Below are 20,310 nucleotides of genomic sequence, written 5' to 3' on the forward strand. Positions count from 1 at the left end.
CCACTGCCTTTTTAAGTATAATAGGAACTCTATTCATCGCATCAGAATGATGAGGGAACTATGTAGAAAAGTGGCATCATCCACATAGAGGACACAGTCAGTAATCATATTGGGGCACAAGTCATTAATCATGACCAGAAATAAAAGAGGTCAAGCACAGAGCTCTGAGGTACACCATATGTAATTTTTAATGGTTTGGACTGTTTACCATTTGCATCAGCTGACTGCTTACGATCAGATAAGTAGGAAGAAATAAATTTTAGTTCAGTATCCTTAAAACCGTAATATTTCAACTTATTTATGAGAATTGTGTGATTAACAGGGTCAAAAGCCGAAGAGAGGTCACATAGTGAGAGAGCCAAACATTGATTACCTTCAAAAGCCGTAATTATACGCTTGATAACATATTCAACGGCTTGAGTTGTACATTTGTTAGGTCTGAAACCAAACTTGTTGGTGTAAATAGATTTAAAGATTCAAAATGGTCCAGGATTTGGGTAAATAAAACTGATTCTATGATTTTTGCAAGTGGAGAAATGATTGTAATAGGACGATAATTGTTTGGAGAACTGATATCACCACGTTTGTGAATAGGAATGACCTTAGAAAACTTCAACTGATCAGGAAAATAACCAGACTGGAGACAAGAGTTAATGACAATGGCAAGAGGGTATGCTAACCAGTCAATTACAGATTTTATTTGAAATGAATTATTTGAAAGCCCAAACGTATCTTTACAATTAGAATTCTTGAACTTTTTCACTACTTTAATTATATCTATCTGAGAAACTTCTTTCCATCTAAATGAAGAATCGGTAGTGGGAGTATTACATCATAGGTTATTAGCAGTGTGAGCTGAGGTTTGATTAATATTATTTATATCAGCTATAATATTGTCAACCAAACTAATAAAGTAGTTATTAAAAGATTCAGAGTCTATTGGAACATCATCAGACTTTTTACTTAATCCTGTTTCTTTTTTGATGATAGTCCTGGCTGCTCTGCATTTGTTGGATGCACTATTAATGTAGCTAACATTGGCATGACATTAAGCCAATCTTAATTCAGTATAGTAGTCTTTCTTTTGGTTATTGTAGGCTTTTTTAAGATCATCACTACCAGCTTATACTGTTTATATAAGTTGAGTAAATTCCTTCTCTTATTCTCAAGGTCATCATTAAACCCATTTGCCTGTATATTGGGCTTATGTTTCAGCTGAATTAATTTCTTTGGGAATGCACATTCAAACAATAACAAGAAATAACTAAAAAAAGTTGCAAACTTTCTTTCACAATCAGTATAGGTCAGCAGGGCATCCCAGTCCGTATTATTAAGCAAAGTTATGAATTCATAGACATGGTGTACATTCATCTGTCTAACATAAACAGTTTTGGAAGTTTTGTTATAGCTATTAACACTCAGCTTAGAGTGCCATGAAAAGGAGATTGCAAAATGATCAGAGAGCATGGGGTCAAAGACTTTGAGAATATATTCGGATTTATCAGTATTAGTTATTACATTGTCAAGACAGGCATTCAACCTAGTCGGTTCCGAAATGGCACAATATAAATCAAAGCCCCTGATAGGAATCTAGCTGAGTATGATTCCTTGAATGGCAACCCATATCAACATCGATTCCTATAACGATAATTGCGTGAAAGTTTTGAAGATAAATTAGAGCCTTCTCAAGCTGTTCACAGAACACATCAAAGTCTCCATTAGGAGAATGATAAATAGATGCCACAATTAACCTCATTATTTTAAAATACACAGCAACAATTTCAAAATATAGATCCATACAAAAACAATACAAATCCAACTGTTTACACAGGAGATTGTTTTTTAAATAGATGCATACACCACCACATCTATTTTATTTACAAAACCGGAGCCCTCTGTGTCGTTGGCCGTTGATTAATTAAGTATTTTATTTTAAGGTTAATTTTAAGGACTCTAATTCAGCATCTCTCTGATTTTTAAAATTTTCCAGCAAACATTTTCCAAGGTCCAAAAAAAAAAACAATATTTCAAATGTGTCAACTGAGAGAGTTTTCCTTGGTGAACTCTTTCATCCAATCCTTTATTTCTTGGCCTGTGTATGCATAGGTGTTGCAGGAATTAAAATCGACCTGTTATTCAAAGTCCTAATTGAAAAAAATACAGATCCTACTTGAAAAGATTACAAAGAAATGGCATCTTGTTTATAACTTTGGTCAGTGAAAGAACATTTGGCCTGGAATTATGAAGTCACTCAATGAGCTCTCTGGTGACTTGTCTTACCTCTGAACAGTATCAAAACTAATAGAGTTTGTAGAAAAAGGATTTAAATGGATTGCAAAAAAATATTGCAGTTTGCAATGGTCTGTATTCCAGGGTGTATTTTTTTCCAATTAAAGAAAACATTATTATCTACATACTAATGGTGCTTCTTTATTTTCAGTCACTTGTTGCTTTTCCTAGAATAAAACGTCAAGTATTAATGCTTGAACCTGAAGTGCAGTCTCCCAAGGACTTCGATGAGAACACAATGTTTTGGGTTAACCAGGAGTTTGCTCTTGTGTAAGTATAAGTATATAGTTGTAGGCATCACTTAAAGATAGTAACTCCAGTTTATTGAATTTTCATCCTTGGAAATAATTTTTGAGACATTTTTTTGCACTCTTGTTATAATACAGTAAAGGTTACTTTTATACAGATTACAACACGCACTCACGTGTGTGTGTGAATACCGGCAAGTCAAAAGATCCGTGGTTAAAGTCCCAGACACGTAAATATGTGTGTGTTTGTATGTGCATATGTATATACATATGTGTGAATGTACATGGTTGATTATGAAAGTAATGAGGTTGATTTTATTGTGACTGGACTATCCTTGGCAGTGCAGTAAAAACAGTCGGGAAATGTGGTGGAGGGTCTGCGCTTCCAATGCGGTTGGTCGCCAAATTGCTCCTAGCAGTCTTAGCAGAAAGACACCTCCATGTGAAGTTTATTTTTTGACTTAGTAACTTGGGGAAATGTAGCTTTCTCTTGAACAGCGATACACAATCACGTTTGTGTGCAGCTGCTTGGAAAGAATGGAAATGAAACATTTCAGATGCTCAAGAGGCTTTCAATCACTGCATTTCAAGGTCACAGTCTGGGAGGTGACACAAGGCATTCATGGAAGCCCGGAAGGAGTTTGCCGACAAACCCCATTCTGGATATCCATTATTGAAATAGAAAGAAAGACTCGTACTTTTCCACAGATTTTATTATACGGCACGACGCGTTTCACCGACTTGCGGCATCATCAGGTACAAATTTGCAAAACAGACAGAGCAAGCATATATACCCTCAGGACAGAGTGGGGGCGGGGAGGGTTGGAAGGATTTGAGGGGAAGCCATACCTATTCGGCCTGTCATCTCAGCTGTGTCCGCCCCTTCACACCTTCTGGCACGAAAATTAGATGTTTTGCTCCGAGATCTCACAGGTTTTAAACCTAAATATGGAGTTAAAAACTCTATAGAGCTAGCCCGAAAATTGAAAGATATTGATGTCCCGGAAAAAGCGAGGCTAGTCTCCTTCGACATTAGCAATTTATTTACTTGCGTACCAATATCGGAAACTTTGCTTAGGGTGGAAGAACTACTCAAGGATTCCACCATTGCCCAAAATATCTCAGACGAATTGGTCCCCCTCATCAAAATGACAGTTAACCAGAATTATTTTAGTTTCAACCACACCCTTTACAGCCAAACGGATGGGTTAGCTATGGGTTCCCCACTGTCCCCCTTCCTAGCCGAAGTCTTCCTCAATTCTGTAGAAGAACATCTTTTTAATGCTGACAATCAGCATAACAAAAACGTGGGCTATTGGTTTCGTTACGTGGACGATATACTATGCCTATGGACCGGAACCAACCGACAGTTAGACTCCTTCCTTAATTTCCTAAACACTCTTCATCGGAATATCTCCTTCTCCTTGGAAAAAGACGTCAACGGCACCATCAACTTCCTCGACTTGACAATCACAATTAGGGATAATAGACACGAATTTGCAATTTATAGGAAACCCACAAATACAGACCATATAATTTCTAATGATTCCGCACACCACTTTTCTCACAAACACGCAGCCCTCCACTCCATGATCCACCGCCTCCTACACATCCCCCTTTCCCCCAAAAACTTCAAAATTGAACTCGTGAATATCACTAATATAGCTACCAACAATGGTTTCAACCCCAAACTAGTTGACACATTACTACGGAAAAAACAAAAAGCAATGGCCATAAAAAGCATTTTCGTATCTCAGCCCGCAGTATCTAAAGATTTTAAGTGGTGCTCGATCCCGTTTCTGGGAGATCTTTCATATAGGATTTCCAACTGCCTACCCACCTCACTCAAAGCAGCCTTCTACCCACCCATAACACTCTCCAAACTTATAGCCAATGGAAAAGACACCCAGGATAGCCTTCTCAAATCAGGCATTTATAAACTGAAATGCGAGGATTGCAACAGCGTTTATGTCGGTCAGACCGGCAGGAATATCAAGTTACGAGTCAAGGAACACGCTAGGTGTCACAAAAATCAGAATAACAACTCTCTCTTCGCCAAGCATTTACTAGAATTCAACCACAGCAGTGACTTTGTCCCAGAGATATTACACACACTCCCAAAAGGATTAAAAATGGACGCTCTCGAGCAATTAGAGATTAGAAGGCACTTGGTGAACCCCAACACGACACTTTGTAATGAGCAATTATTCCCATACCCCTCCCCACTCCTCTCCGAGAAATTAGCCTGGAAATGGTCAAAACAATCCATCAACGCACCTGCGAGCCCCCACCCCCCTGAAATCCTTCCAACCCTCCCCGCCCCCACTCTGTCCTGAGGGTATATATGCTTGCTCTGTCTGTTTTGCAAATTTGTACCTGATGATGCCGCAAGTCGGTGAAACGCGTCGTGCCGTATAATAAAATCTGTGGAAAAGTACGAGTCTTTCTTTCTATTTCAATAATGGATATCAATTACTTCCACGAAGTGAAGCCTGAAACAATAGAACCCATTCTGGATGCCCAACAATGGCCAGAACCAATGAAAACGTGGATTTTGTGCGCAAAGTTTTGTGCTCTGACTGTCGATTGAGCATCCAGCGAATTACTGCCACCCTACACATGTCCACAGTTGCAGTATATGGGATAGTGAACGAGGATCTGGAAATGTGCAAGGCCTGCATGAAGCTTGTGGCAAAACAATTGACGGAAGATCAGAAAGAACTTTTGAGTTTTGTGCTGTCAAGAATTGTTGTATTTTATCCAAAATGAGCCGGACTTTCTTAACTCTGTAGCAACCCAAGATGAATCCTGAATTTTCGAGTATGACCCAGAATTGAAAAGGCAGAGCAGCGAGTGACCCACACATTCATCACTCCCTCCCAAGAAAGCACAAATGAGCAAGTCTTGCATCAAAACAATGCTCATTGTCTTCTTCGACGCCCGAGGGATCATCCGATTGAGTTTGTACCCCAGGGAGAAACTTGTCAACTCAACATTCTGCCTGGAGGTGTTCAAGAGATTGAAACGCCAAGTTGTGTGCGTGAGGGCTAACATCAAAGACACGGTTCAGCTCCATGGCAATGTTCCTATGGCCCAGAGCACTGTGATCCCTCATTCCCCTTACCGACTTGGCTCAGTTTGACTATTTTTTGTTTCCCTGACTGAAGAGAGAGCTGAAAGGAAAGCATTGAGAGACCGTGAATAACATCCAAAACAATATTACAACCTTCCTGAGAGACTTTCCCAACCTGGAGTTTCAGGATGCCTTCCAGGCGTGGCAGACACGTCTATGCAAATGTATTGGTACGAAGTACCAATAAATCTATTTTTCCCAAAGAATGCGCATTACTTTTATAGTGGACCCTTTGTATGCATAAGTAAAGTACTGTTTTAATATATAAAATGTTACCTAATGTAATTGTCAATGTTTTTCTTAATTGGAAACTTTCCTTACAGTAAGAATGGGAAGCTCCAAAAGCGAGGGAAGCTAAATGTGGTTGGTAGATTGCAGCTCTCAACTGAAAGGAGTAAAGAAGAGGACAATGAAAGCATAGTTCAGTTAAGGATACTTCGTGTTCAGGTGAGAATTAATCTGTGTAATGTCAGCAACACCAACTCTCTCAAAGAAAAAAGAACTGAGTGCACTTCATCAGTGCAGACACCAATATTATTAATTTATTCATATTCTATCACAAGGTTTTTGCCTGACCTGCTTTCTCTCTTTGCAAAAGATGTACATATATTAAATATTGTCCTCAAGTAGGCAATTTCTTGGCATCAAAGGGAATTTTACGAGGAAAATTACCATAGGCTGTAATTAATTTTTAAATAATTAAAAATGTAAACAGTGAATACAAGGTAGAGGAAAACTGAAATGGGAGCACATTTAAGCATGTATAAAATGTCTATTTATTTCTCCAATATTGATGTAAATCACTTGATGGACAGTTATTTCTTTTGGACATGCATTCAACGTTCTTTCTATTCAATATATGATTTTTGTGTTTTTGTTGAGATTTCATGCAATTAGTATAGACACCAAGGAATGAGAAGGAAGGAAAATTGTTTTAATTGGTCTCCTGTTGGAATTTAACTGATTGCACAGTAAACAAAACAGCTTTCATTTTCTGCCCTTGTTCTTTGATCATGGAAACTGGTTGTAAGGATACAAAAAACATTGGACAATAGTTTGCAGAGCAAATTAATTGCAGATTGCCTTGAGAGACTCAAATGGTTCTTAGTTCAGATTTAGATTGCAATCACTTGTAAACACTCCTTGTTAATTAAATGAGTATGCATAAACATTGAAATATTCATATGCTAGTGCAATTCTGAGTCACACAAAGCCTTTGAAATTTAGACAACCCTCGTTCCACTTGAGCCTTAAAAGTAAACATCTGCTGCCATTCCATCTGTTGGAGCACATTTCAAAACTTTCTCATTCTGCTGTGCTGAATCTTGCTCAAAGTGATGCCTAATAATAATGTGCTCTCTCCTTGAATAATTCATAGTTATGGTAACAATAATTTGAGCAGATTGGTTGTAGCAGCACAATTCCTCGTCAGATAAGTGGAGTTAAAGTCCACTAGTGCATACCATCCTTAGTTTCCATAGGCAGTATTATATACTCAGCTTCTGCGCTAGATAATGCCACACTTTGATGCTTATGATTCTTCCAAGACACTTCACAACATATAAACATTTAAAAAAATCCTGTGTATGATTTTATTTCCATAGCATCTAATCAGCATAGCCCACTAAATCTTTACCACCATTTTCTAACACTAAATACAAATCTTTGCTCATTTCTATTAACCAAGGCCATTTATGCCCAGGCTCAGTGTTCATGATCAGAAAGTTAGCCTGGTAAGTGACTTCCAATATGTAATGTGTGAGCTATTTCAGGCCTGCAAGTTACTCCCCAAATAAATTAAACCACCAATTAAGTTTTGAAATGGCAACCAAATACCATACTAATCACCTTTAAAAATTTCTTGCCGATATCCATTGGCTTGGGTGATAACCCAACAACATCTCTTCAGAATAAAATTCTAGCGATGATGTGCTGGACTTATTATTCAGAAATCAGGGCTTATAAACAGTGTTAGAAAAGCAGTTGTGAATCAATTATGGCTTTCATTCTCAGTTGCCTTCATTCTCATTCGGTTGTCCATTGTCCTCATTCCACCCAAATTGTGGTGCTTGTTTTCTATGTGAATACCTGTAGTCCTGTTTTATCTTTCATCTAATTCTAAATTCTAGTGATTTTAGATAATGATCTTGACATATTTCCATGTGTAATTTGAAAGAATCTGGAGAAATTAATAAAAAGTAGCAAAAGCCTCCAATTAGTATTTAAAAACCATCCACAATGTATTCCATGCTGGATGGAAACAATTTTTAATTGAATCAATTTGGGGATATTCTGTAATTTTAAAGTCAAACTCAGGTCGAAAGTAATTTCAAAGTCAAACCATATGCTTAATGGCTTCTAATGTGTACGTATTGTGGGCACTTGTGATACTTGAAATTCTGAAATCCACTTCTCAAGAAACTTCACTCTCAAAAGATTTTTAAGTTTTCACCAATATAATTTTATGACAAAAAAGGAATTTAGAAAATTTTTGCCACTGAACCCATGGTACCACTGAACCTATTGGTGAAGTCTCCGTTTTTCTTGATCTTTCCTAATATTTTCAATAATCTTCTGAAAATTGCATCTTTCTATCTTCATTCCAATAATAATTATAATAATTTATTGTGTTCAGTGATGGCCTCATTTTGTTGTGCGTTCGGCCTTTTCTAAACTGTATAATGTTGTCATCTTCGCTGTAGTAAATGGCTGATTCTTCCTTGTGAAAAAGGACACCTCTTGTAAATGTGTTTATATTTTCCAGCATAGTCATGAAAAATGTGCTGGAAAATTTAAAAAGCATGGAAAATATGGAGGGTAATTGATAGTTACAAGTTATTATTTACATTATTTAACTATGAAAATTAAAACTTTTCAATATAATAAGAATCTGAAATGTGTAATTAGGGTTGTAAAGGAATTCACACAAGTATTTGCTTTACTAATTGAAGTGGTATTATATTAGGTGGAAATGCATGTTGATACTCTGTTATTTGCTCCAAATACACAGTTGTGTACGAGAAGATGCGAATGCATAGTTCAACTTGGTTTAATGAACAATGGGTAGAATACAATAATATTCAAGTACAGTGATTATGTGGAAATCTCATTAATACTTGAGAAAAAGTATCATTTATGTAATTACATACTTTTTACTACATTAAAATTACCCAATTATGGGTAGTCCCCTAATTATGAATGAGGTACATTCCTGAGATTGTCTTTAAATCAGAATTGTATGCAACTCTGATCCCCGATGAGCGGGAATCTATGTCGGCAATCTTTGAACATTGAAGGAATGTGTGGCATAGTGAGCGATATGATTCCACTGTTTGAGTGCAGAAGCTTTGGGTACCTCAGCCTCTCTTTTTTAAGTATTGAAAGTGAAGCTATATTGATAGTAGTGAAGTATTTTATGCCATGTAATTCTCCACTATTTTATTTCATAATTGTTGAACACGTTAAATCACTAAAGCAGTCAAATACACAATATTTTAAATCTAATGTGATGCAACTTAGGCTTTTACATAATCTTTCATGATCATGTTGTCTCTGAGGTCTTGATTTGGGGACAATTTTCTATAGCAAGGTATTCTCTATTATATATATCCTCAAATGTGATAATAATAAAAATAACATCAACAGCTCTGATAATGGATTGGAGATATGCATTTCACCGAATGTTGCATTGATGCCTACTGGGGCATTAATGAATGCAGGTGAGCATTAACATCCCAGGCATTGAGTTTGCAGACCTCTCTCTGTGACTGTGGTGGGGTATTGTAAATAAAATGATGGAAATACTGTTAATACTGTGATGTTGAAGATAGCCATTAAGTGGTTTTTGCCTTCAGCGTATCAGCAGCCTGTCTTTAAGCTGTGTTGGATGGGCATGCGCCATTTATTTCTTTAAGGTCCAGAATTTATTATGAATGGCTGGTTTCGAGAGAACTAACTGTGCTATTATAATCACCGGAGTGATAATCATTTAATAATGATTGCAATGGGGTTTCCATAATTAAAATAATTATCATTTTAAATGCACTAAACCAGCGCAAATACTGCATTATTTTTTGGGAGAATCTGACTCTTATATGCCAGAAATTATGGCATTAATTTAATAATGTTATTATAAATTATCCTGATGGGGAACCTTGTGAGCCCTTGCCAGTTGTCTGTAACTAGGGGACTGGTTTCATTTATCTGTCGCAACTTTTGGGAGCGATTGCACCAAACCAACTTCTTTTAAAAAGATTTTTTGATCAAAATTGGCGTTACATTAATAGAAAATTCAGAGGTTAAGGCATAGAAGTCACAAAGTCGTGTTCTGCTGTTGATTTTATCTGGCAGAAGCATTTAAAAGACTTAATTATCAAGGGAGAATTTCAGGGAACATCCTGATATGGCATATTTTCTAGAAATCCAGCACATTAATTTCATTTGTAATGATGTTCACCTTTTTTGCATAGCCTAGATGTCTTTTTTTTGGGATTTTAACAGTCATCACTGTACCTGACCTTAAAATTTCCTGTAGTGTATGAAATGCAATGGAAGTTCTATTTGATATCAATGATATACATATGTAAATATATGCACTCTTTGTTTGAAAGTTTGAAGTGTTAAATTATCGATTAAAATTTTTGCCTGACTATGCTATGTAGTAATTGACCACACTCATCACAAAGACTCATCCATCATTTCAGTCTTTATATGAAATGAGTTATAACTCATTGATATAAGTGATCAATACCTATTTTATTATGGTTGTTATATAAAAAAGCATCTGGTTTTATTTTTTCCCCATGCCCTCTGCATGCCTTTACATTTACATCAGCTTATGCCCCACGGTGCTTCATTGTCAATATGAGAACATCGCTGTTGTCTCACTGCTTTATTGCCAGTTGATAGTAATAGTTGTCTCCTGAAAATAAACTCACCATTATTCAGCTGGGAATTTGTTTCTTCTTTTGGCATCCCTTTTCTATATGTTATCACTGTACCAAAGGATATAGACTTAATCTGTCATTTTCAAATTGAACTGACTTAGGCTGGCGTAAAATGTCTAATACCTTTCCCCAAGTAGCAGCCACAATATCTCTCCCTCACAGACTGAATCTTACTATTAATGCACCAATCTCGCCTATTCAGTATGCACCTCTGCATATGAGAAAGTACTCAAAAGATACATCACACAAATAATAAAATTTGATGCCATATTTGTGTGACTTATTTTTATGTGAGCCCCGTAATCTCCTCTTCTGTGGAACAGGCACATTCCTACTTTGACGGTTAGGTTTTATGATGGGTAGAAGCAAGAGTGACAAGAATTGAGGAATTTAAAAGAAAAAGATGGATGGATGGATTGGACTTTGATTTGCACCATCATAGGGAACATACGCTGCATGGACTCTCCCTTCTGTCTGGCTCTTATCTAAATAATCTCAAGGAAGAAGATCCTAGGGCCAATAAAAATAATTACGAAGAACTCCTATACCGGTATTTCGGTCACCAGGTGACCGAAATACCGGTATAGGAGTTCTTCGTAATTATTTTTATTGGCCTTAGGATCTTCTTCCTTGAGATTATTTCTTTAACAGCCAATAGCTCCACATCCTCCTTTTTGGCTCTTATCTGTTTTTCCTATTTAATGTGATCCTTCCAGGCAAAATTGTCATTGCTCCTGGCAGCACGGCCATAGGGGACATCAGGTCATGCAAGCCCTTCCATCACATCAAGATTTTAGTCCATAAGGATGAAAAATGTTATTGTTCTCTGAAATAATGGATTATGAGGCTGCTAGTATTTCTGTGACCATGAATTAGTAGCCCTTGTTTGGGCTGCAGGCCCGTCTACAAAAATAATAGATTATTAATTTGGACAAGATCACACTCATGTAGAATCAAAGTCTAGGTATTGAATTGTGCCGGTTGATATTAATATCAAACTCTTTGTCCTCCAAAATGCTATTGCATTCTCACTTTCATCATCATTCGTAATTCATAAACCATACTCTCCTGCCTATTTCTCTCTTCCCATTGTTATTCATTTCAATATCCCATCAGTATTAGATGTTTCCTCCCCGGCATATTTCCAATTATCCCTTCAAATTGGTTATGTACTCTCTACTTCTTTAACCCAGTGACTACATTTTAGTATGCATGCCTGTTTTAGCATTGAATTTGTCAGGCTGTTTTTATTTCTATTGATAAAGTTCTGTCACTCACTTACATATCTGTATTTGCAGCCCTTCTTCCCAGTTGCCTCTTTAGTACTATTGCTTTGCCTCACCTCCCTCCACTAAAGTCCCCACCGCCTCTCCAGCCCTTGCACCCGATTCCTCTCTCACTGTATGTTTCCTGTAATCCCTGTCCTTGTCATCATCCATTCATTATGTGTCTCAATGCTAACCCTCGCTCTTCTCTTTTGAGATATTTTCCCTCTGCCCTCAGTTCAGTTGTATAAGGATTTCATGTGATGGCCGCAGTAGTGACCTTGCCTTCCTCCTGCCGAGAAAGAAACCTGGGCCAGTGAGACTAATCGCGAGTGTGCTAGAATCAGTATCCATTTGCTACTGTTTCAATTTTCCAAATATGCAGTACAAAAATTTTTTTGAAGTTATTTCATACCTGAATGTTTCAAAGCCTAACTTTTATGGATGCATGAATTACAAAATAAGGTTTTGCAGTAAATTTTTTCTGAGAAACCCACAGTTATCACAAAAATGAGGCAGGTCCTGTGGATGCTGTTGTCTCTGTTTTTTTAAATTTTGTGTGAAAAATTTCTATGATAGCCGGAGGAACCTGTTTTAGGCTTAGTTTGTGGAAGTTATCCATTATGAAAGAAATAATACAACTTGGTTAATTCAAATTTATTTTTATTTTTACGACCTAGGTTTTGACATGTACTGCTATCTTCAGATGTCATCTTCATCATCAGGTCAAATAACCTGAAGATGGCACTAAGTCAAGTGAAAGAGAGAATGTACTTTTCCACAGAATTTATTTGATGCAGTACAATGTGTTTGACTGTGATATAGCATCATCAGGTAATTTTACCTGATGATGGCATATCATGATGAAAAATGTTGTTCAAAGCCAAATTAATTCTGGGGAAAAGTATGCTCTTTTTTCATTTCATGGATATACAAAACTTCCACTAAGTGTAGCCTGATCCTATAAGGTTTATGAAACTAAGTATTTCCAAAACCTAGGTCATGAAAATAAAAATTCGGTGTAATTATTATTTGTTCTGTGTTCCATAATGATGCATCACAGATTCGTATGGTAAAAAATTGCAAAAAAGTGGATGATTCATCACATTTGTCAAAATATCAGTGCTACAAGCAATTTTTAAAATAGTAAATGTTATGTTTATGCAATCCAATACCACATTAAATTTGTACCTTCCTCTCTTCAGCAAGTGAATGCATAAGCACTGAAAAGACCTGGGCTAATCTCCTAAGCAGTGAGACATGCCCATGTATAATTTCTATTTTTTTCACTGAATCCCTCTGTCTTTGAGGAATTTCATGTGTAAAAGTTGAATTATTGTTGGGAATGCTTTTGAATTTGCTAATTTGGTTCTGAATGCATTTTATTATACTAGCATTTTTGTTTTTCTATGCATTTAATGTTCTTCTGGAACACTGCCATCATTTGGAAATGGAATCACAGGAGGCAATAATAAAAATATTGAAGATGAGGAAAAGGATCACAAATGCCCAGTTGCAGACGGAGTTGGTGGACATCCTGAAGAACATGTTCTTGCCCTCAAAAAAGATGATCAAGGAGCAGATTGAGTGGCTCATTGAGCACAAGTACATGCGCCGGAACGAAGATGACATCAACACATTTGTCTACATGGCATGATCAATGCCTCTCCACTCTCAGCATTCACCTGAAGTCGAGTCACCGACCCCCACTTGTACCAAAATGGAAGGGAATGTGTTCTGCATTTTATATCTCTTCCCTCAGGCCCTCTTCCCCAGCAGAAAACATCCCCGTTCATCGCATCCCCTGGACATTGTTACTTCGATTCCCAATATTGTTGAAGAATTTTAGTCCCAGAGTAATGCCAAGTTGACTGTGGTACAGCTCCAGAGGTGAACGCTGTCACATATCTGTTTTTGGAGCCCAACTGTTGTGGACCCTGCTGTTTTGAGGGAATACTTGGTCACAATTTTACCTTTTCATATTGTTGTTCATGAGGGATTAACATATTTGTATATACATGTTGTGAAGAGGATTTGATGAATTTTTGTATTACAAAAAAAACCAACTCTCTGTAATATACATCCTGTAAGGATCAGGCAGTGAATGGATGCTTTTTTAGAATGTGCCACAAGAGGCCTCACCAACGTCTCCTCAGTCTCTTTAACTACTTTTGGTGTGAGTGATCCGGTGCTGTGGATGTCTTTTGGATTTTTTAAATGGGTGGTCAGTATTGATGACATGTGGAATTAATTGCAGCTTTTATTTATTTTGCTAATAGCTCTGAGGAAATTATGGCAATAAAAAGTTCCAGTTTTGATATCACAAAGCAGTCCTTTTAAAGTGCCTTTTCTCATCTTTTTTGGAATCTCAAAAAGTTCATATTTCTTTGATTGTCATCTATGGTATTGTGGATTATTGGTGTGTCCATTGGATGGGACCCAGTAAATTAGGGAACAGCAACAGGAAAATTGTCACACATGTAAAATGTGTGGACGAGGAGGTCATTTTCACTGTATTGTTGACTGTAGTCATCCTACATTAGGAGGTCATGGAACTCTTTTTGCCTACTGGCCTCTTCTGTTTGTTATGACCTATGCAAAAACGTCTGGCAGTATATGCAGCCTAAAGTAGTCTTAACCATCATAACTATTTCCCCCTATTTTTTAGTGTAGTTGGAGATATTTGAATGGAACACGTCTTGGATTTCAGAGGAGTGTGTAGACATTCTAAAGAGGACTGTGATTTTTTTAAATGCAGCTCTGGATGGACACCAAGGGGCAAACCTTATTAACTACTCTAGAGCAGTGAATGCACTGTTCAGATATTGTGTGTGTGTGTGAGAGTGCACGGGTGGATGTTCATGTGTTTCCTACAAAGTGCATTGCGTTTCCAGGTGCTTCTGGATTGACTCTTGCATTGATAAAAAATTCTGACATTTTATTCCATTACAAATGGAGAAGTTAGTCATGGCATCATTTGTTAAAAAGTGAAGGTCATGAACAAAATGCCAGGCTGATGTTGACAGCAAATACCCTGAATTTCTGTGCAGGACATTATTTGTGTCATCACTATCATGGAAATTACTGTATGGGACATTTTTTGTTCTAGCAGTAATTATAAATAAAAAAAATCAAAATTTTGAAAAAATGCCAGCATCAAACCTTGGAAGTTAAAGCATTGCTTTATTTATTTCCCTTTCAGGTCACCCCTGACTGAGAATTTTGAACCCTAAATTTTCTATGGGTGGAGAGACATAATTTTCTTTCCTTCGTTGAATATTAAAGAGTTGATGGTAAGAAAATAACATCCAAGGGATCATCAAAGTTATCCATTCTTGATTGTTTTTTCAGTAATAGTGACAACAATTTTCAAAAGATAACATGCATCTTAACTAGACACTTAAAATTGGGTAAAAATTAACCAACAGATATTCATGAAAACTTGGCATACAGTTGGGCTTTTGAAGCAAGGTTGACCAATTAACATATTGATGGAGTATAAGATTAATTTTTTCCAGAATAATAGCTGAAGAATCATCCCCTAGTCATATCCATGGAGTGTAAAAACATTTTCAGGAATATTCCCTTCTGAAATGGGGATGCCTTTTATGCCTCCAAATATGGTCTCTCAGTTCAACAACAGCTGCATTTTCAGTAGTTAATCTTTGGCTGAACTAATTACAATGCCAAAAGGCTCGATTGTTTCCCAATTAACAGCAATTCCCCTTTATGAAGCTCCAATATCACTGTATATAGCCACGTACATTAAGCATTTATGAATTGCTGATGGTACAGACCTGCCCAGTGCATCCAACTTAGAGGAAACTATCTTCATTTTGCAGTGTGTGTCTGGGATCATAAATTTTCATCTGATCATCAATCAACTATTTCATTATTATAATTATTGGTAGTCTACAGGTTAAGGTACGTTTTGGATGCTCAAAAGCTGCCAGATGGTACAGTGACAATCCCTTGTCTCTTAACAAAATACAACACAATATCTTACATAGCAAGCAACTGTTCTTCAATTCCAAATGCAGTAGAGTCTGGCACAAGCATAATTCGTTCCAGAATCTCTCGTGAAGCAAAATACTTGTTTAGTGAAACTATTGTTCCCATATAAATTAATGCAAACTAGGGAAATGCCTCGCCAAAAAAATATTATGTTCAAGGTTTATTCAAATAATATTATGTACAAAAATTGTTTTGTATAGGAATCTGTCTTTTCTTCTGTCATTGAATGAACCAAACTGAAATGCAAATTCGATTTGTTGAAAACAAACATAATCGAAATAATTAGTTTATTTTTAAGATATTTTTCTCATTAATTTTTACTAGAAAGCTGGGTAGAGGTATTAGTTTTTCCCAATATTTAAATATTGTTGTCCCCAAAAAAACTGAAGCTTTTCATTTCCTTGGTTATTTTTATGCTGTTTTGCTAGAGTCATTAAATTCTGCACAATAAATCACAAATAATACATTTAAGCATAATTGTGGAGAAATCAGTGATCATTAGTGATAGTAAGGGAATGAGAGCTAAACACAAACTGAAGCAGTAGGTGCACAATAATGCCCCTCTCCTCATTACCTAAAGTTGCTTGTTAAGAGATTAATTTTTGGAAAAAATATTTTTGCTCATTATGTGAGTTACTGTGTGAGGTGCTTGTTAAGCCAAGCTACACTGTACTCCCTCCCCTAATGCCATTCAAAATCCCTATCCTATTCCGGCCCCTTCCTCGTCTGCCTAACCTTTTCCCTCCATCACAGTCTTTTACACCCAATTGCCCGTCAATATGCTTTGCATTCATTTTTCCTTCCTCCTTTGAATTTCTCCCAACAATCCCCTCTCCTTCCTCACTATACCCTACACTTCCTCATTTATTTTCCTTTTTGTCCACTTTACCTTCTCCATCCTTCTCACAGTCACATTTCAGAAGCCACTAATATATGCCGATCATCCTGCTTAAATAACAATGTTTCCTCGCTCAATATAACCACACTCCATATCAGTATTACCATGCCTCTTCTTAACATTCTTACTCAACATCCCTGTCATCAATTTTCTCCTCCTTGTGAAACTTCGTGGGCTAATACAATTCTTCATCTTGTATGTCCCTACTACTGCAGACATTTTGGTTCAGAATACTTCCTAGACAGGTAAAATGTTCCACGTGCTCAAGTTTATGAACTATTTTGATATTTAACTCTGCCTTTCTCTTTCTGGAAAACTACATAACCATCATTTTATTTACATTTACTCTCATCCCACATATATCGCAATACCTTTCCTCAACAAAGCTTACTGAGTTGACTAAACCCCTGGACTGATTTGACTAGCTTGATCATCAGCAAACCTTTTTTTATGAATTGTCCACCAACTTTCATTCCCACCTCCAGTTCTTGCCATGCCTCTTTAATCTTTTCCTCCACATATATGCTGAACAGCATTATTGATAATGGGCAAACCTGCCTTACACCACTTCCTAACACTGCCCATCTGGACTCTCCGTTCCCCACTTGCACCAGAGCAGTCTGAGACATGTACAGGTTGTGGATTAGCCTCCTGTCCCTCAAATCTATTCCTATTTTCTGCAATATATTCAATAGTTTTTCCAATTCACTCTATCAAACGACTTTTCAAAATCCATGAAACAGTCAAATACATCCTGATTGAATTCTATATTCCTTTCAATTAGTGATCTTAATACTGCAATGGCATCACGCGTACCTCTCCCCAAACTAATAATTTGCCCTACTCTCTATCCTGCTGTTGATGATCCTGAGAACAACTATAGCTGTGTGCGAAATCAAACTTATTGTTCTGTAGTCCTCACATGATGTAGCAACTGATGGTCGGCTGAGACCTATTCAATGCTGTATGAGGTTTTAATAAAGTCTGTCCTTTTTCATGGAACAGCTAGAAGGTGACTTGAAATGATGAAAATGGAGGAACAATTAATGTGAATGGAAGGTGTACCTGGAGCTCCAATCTTGTCTCTCATGGCAGCAAACATGAACACCACTTCTGTCATTGTAGAAAATATTATTGAATAACATTTAGAGCACTAAGAAAAATATTCATTCATGCCAGAAACATGTTTGTGTGCAATGGGTTGCGAGTATGTACATGCCTAATCTTAAGTACATTCATCGTTGATATTGATGCATCAAGAAGAGTTACTTTAGTCCATTATCACGGTAGATGGAAACTTAGCTTCACCATTTTGGTTCAGAGAGCAAACAGCAGAGCTCTTTGTGGAAATCTACATAAAAGCCCATTGTCACCCTTAACCATTTTGTGCATTTCTTATAATTTTTCTTTTTCCCTCTCCACATGCTGTCTCTGAATCCAGCTCTCTTTCGCCTCGCCAGTCAATCTCTTAATTCATTGTCAAGTTTCCTGCCTTCTTCCACCTATAGGAGTCATTTTTCTGTTTTTTATGCTCATCCATTTTACCTAACTAGTTATCTGGTTCACTCTTTCTATTATCTTTTCTTTTTCACCTCTCTGACTTCTTCTTTTTAATATCTCAACACTATTTTGAATGGCTTCCCATTTCTCTGTTATTTCTATCATCATTATTATTATTGGTAGCCTACGATACTGCTTAGGGCAAGTTTTGGATGGACACAAGCTAGGCAATGGCACAACGACAATGCCCTTGCCTCACCTAACAAATCAACCCTACATCCTGCCTTACAATAAGCCCCTCTTTATCACCATATACTACTTTCTTTATTCCATCCACCTTCCTATCCTATTCCTGCCCCTTCCTTGTTTGCTTTACATTCTCCCCTCCATCACAGTTTTCAACATTCTATAGCTGCAATTTCTATAGTTTGCCTAAGGTTGACAAGTTTATTCTCGAAATTTTTAGCATACTCTTTACAAGAACAATTCTTCAGCTCCTCAAATATTTCAATCTGTTGCTATTTTCCAAGACATGCTAGCTTGGTCCATATGTCTGCCACTAGTATATTATGGTCTTCCCAATCCTGGGAAGGTTTTTTAGCTATCTTGACAATAATTTTGAACCTTTGATTCATTATATGCAATCTCTCTGATACTTCACTATATCCTTAGGAGCATTCCATACATACCAGCTTGTATAGCTTTCATTGGTGATTGCTAAACCATTAATGAAAAGATGCAAACAGTTGTAGAAGTCTGTCAAATTTTCCTCACTTTCATTTCTCTTTCCAAGTCAATGTTCTCCAACTGTGCATCTTGTTCTTTTATTCTCCACTATACCATTCTAATCTCCCGTCATTGTAATTCTCCTTTCCTGTTTTATTGATAAACTATCTCTATCTTATCTACTACATCTTCAACCATTCCTGATGTAGGTATGTAACCTGAATAATCCACACTTAATATCTGTAACTTGAATATCCACTGGGTCACTCTGTAGTCTCTTTGCTAAGACTGTCATTTACTGAAAGAGCCTTCACTATCTTTTCATATTAATTTTTTTATACGTAAATCTTATGCTATTTTCTCTACTTTCTCCTTATTTTTAATTCATCTCATAATTTCCTGATTTCAATTTTCATTTCCATTGTAGCTCACTTAATCCTAAAATACTGATGTAGTCTTTTCCATTTCTCTTTTCACATTGTCAGTTTACCTTTCTTATTCACTGCTATCACCTTCTATGTACCAAATCTCATTCTGAACATTTTCATCTCTTTTTCTTATTTCTCAGGTGTCTTAAATTGCACATTTCTCCTGGGAAACCCAGAGATCTGAATGTGGGCATATTTGAACTCTTGAATATTTCTGCATTCTCGGGTTTCACCGCGTCGTTGTTTGATGCTGACAATAGTTTCGCCGAAGTTGCATTTGGCATCTTCAGGTCGAAGATGAGGGACTCGGATTTTTGCCACCCTTATATAGGTGGTCCCGTCTAGTGGCTGCTCGCTGATTGGTCCATTTCTGGAGAACTCTCTTCCACGCGTTGTGGAGATGGTAGCCTTCATCTCTGTTAATGTTCACCGGGATTTTGGCGATCTCAATTGCTTCTCTAATTAATTGTGGGTAATATCTACTCTCCTTTGCTATAACGTTTGATATGATATTACCGTAAAGCAAACGTAATAGCAACGGAGAGTAGATATTACCCACGATTAATTAGAGAAGCAATTGAGATCGCCAAAATCCCGGTGAACATTAACAGAGATGAAGGCTACCATCTCCACAACGTGTGGCAGAGAGTTCTCCGGGAAACGGACCAATCAGCGAACCCGAGAATGCAGAATCCTTCAAACCACCGCCACGAAAACCTATGCAGCCATATAGTGGTAAATATCTCTATATATATATTTTTTTTTTCACATGGAAACAGATATAAGGAAAAGGGATAGGAGCACATAGGAAGGACGAACACATGAGAGGTGGGGAAGGCGGAACTGAACAGATCATAAGCGCA

The 20,310-nt window shown here is 37.0% G+C and overlaps 1 protein-coding gene across 1 annotated transcript in view; it reads left to right on the forward strand.

Moving 5' to 3' along the window:
• The window catches only part of Cul5 (cullin 5), a 66,589-nt gene extending 51,552 nt beyond the window's left edge, over positions 1–15,037 (forward strand). The window contains exons 14-16 of the mRNA XM_071594572.1: positions 2,441–2,559; positions 5,994–6,117; positions 13,344–15,037. Of these exons, the coding sequence (XP_071450673.1) occupies positions 2,441–2,559; positions 5,994–6,117; positions 13,344–13,538 (438 nt within the window). The 3' untranslated portion in view covers positions 13,539–15,037. The remainder of the gene's footprint in view (positions 1–2,440; positions 2,560–5,993; positions 6,118–13,343) is intronic.
• Positions 15,038–20,310: the final 5,273 nt, after the last annotated feature.

Source organism: Hetaerina americana, unplaced genomic scaffold (genome assembly GCF_022747635.1).
Source record: "Hetaerina americana unplaced genomic scaffold, ioHetAmer1.1.p SCAF_1, whole genome shotgun sequence".
Classification (NCBI taxonomy): domain Eukaryota; kingdom Metazoa; phylum Arthropoda; class Insecta; order Odonata; family Calopterygidae; genus Hetaerina; species Hetaerina americana.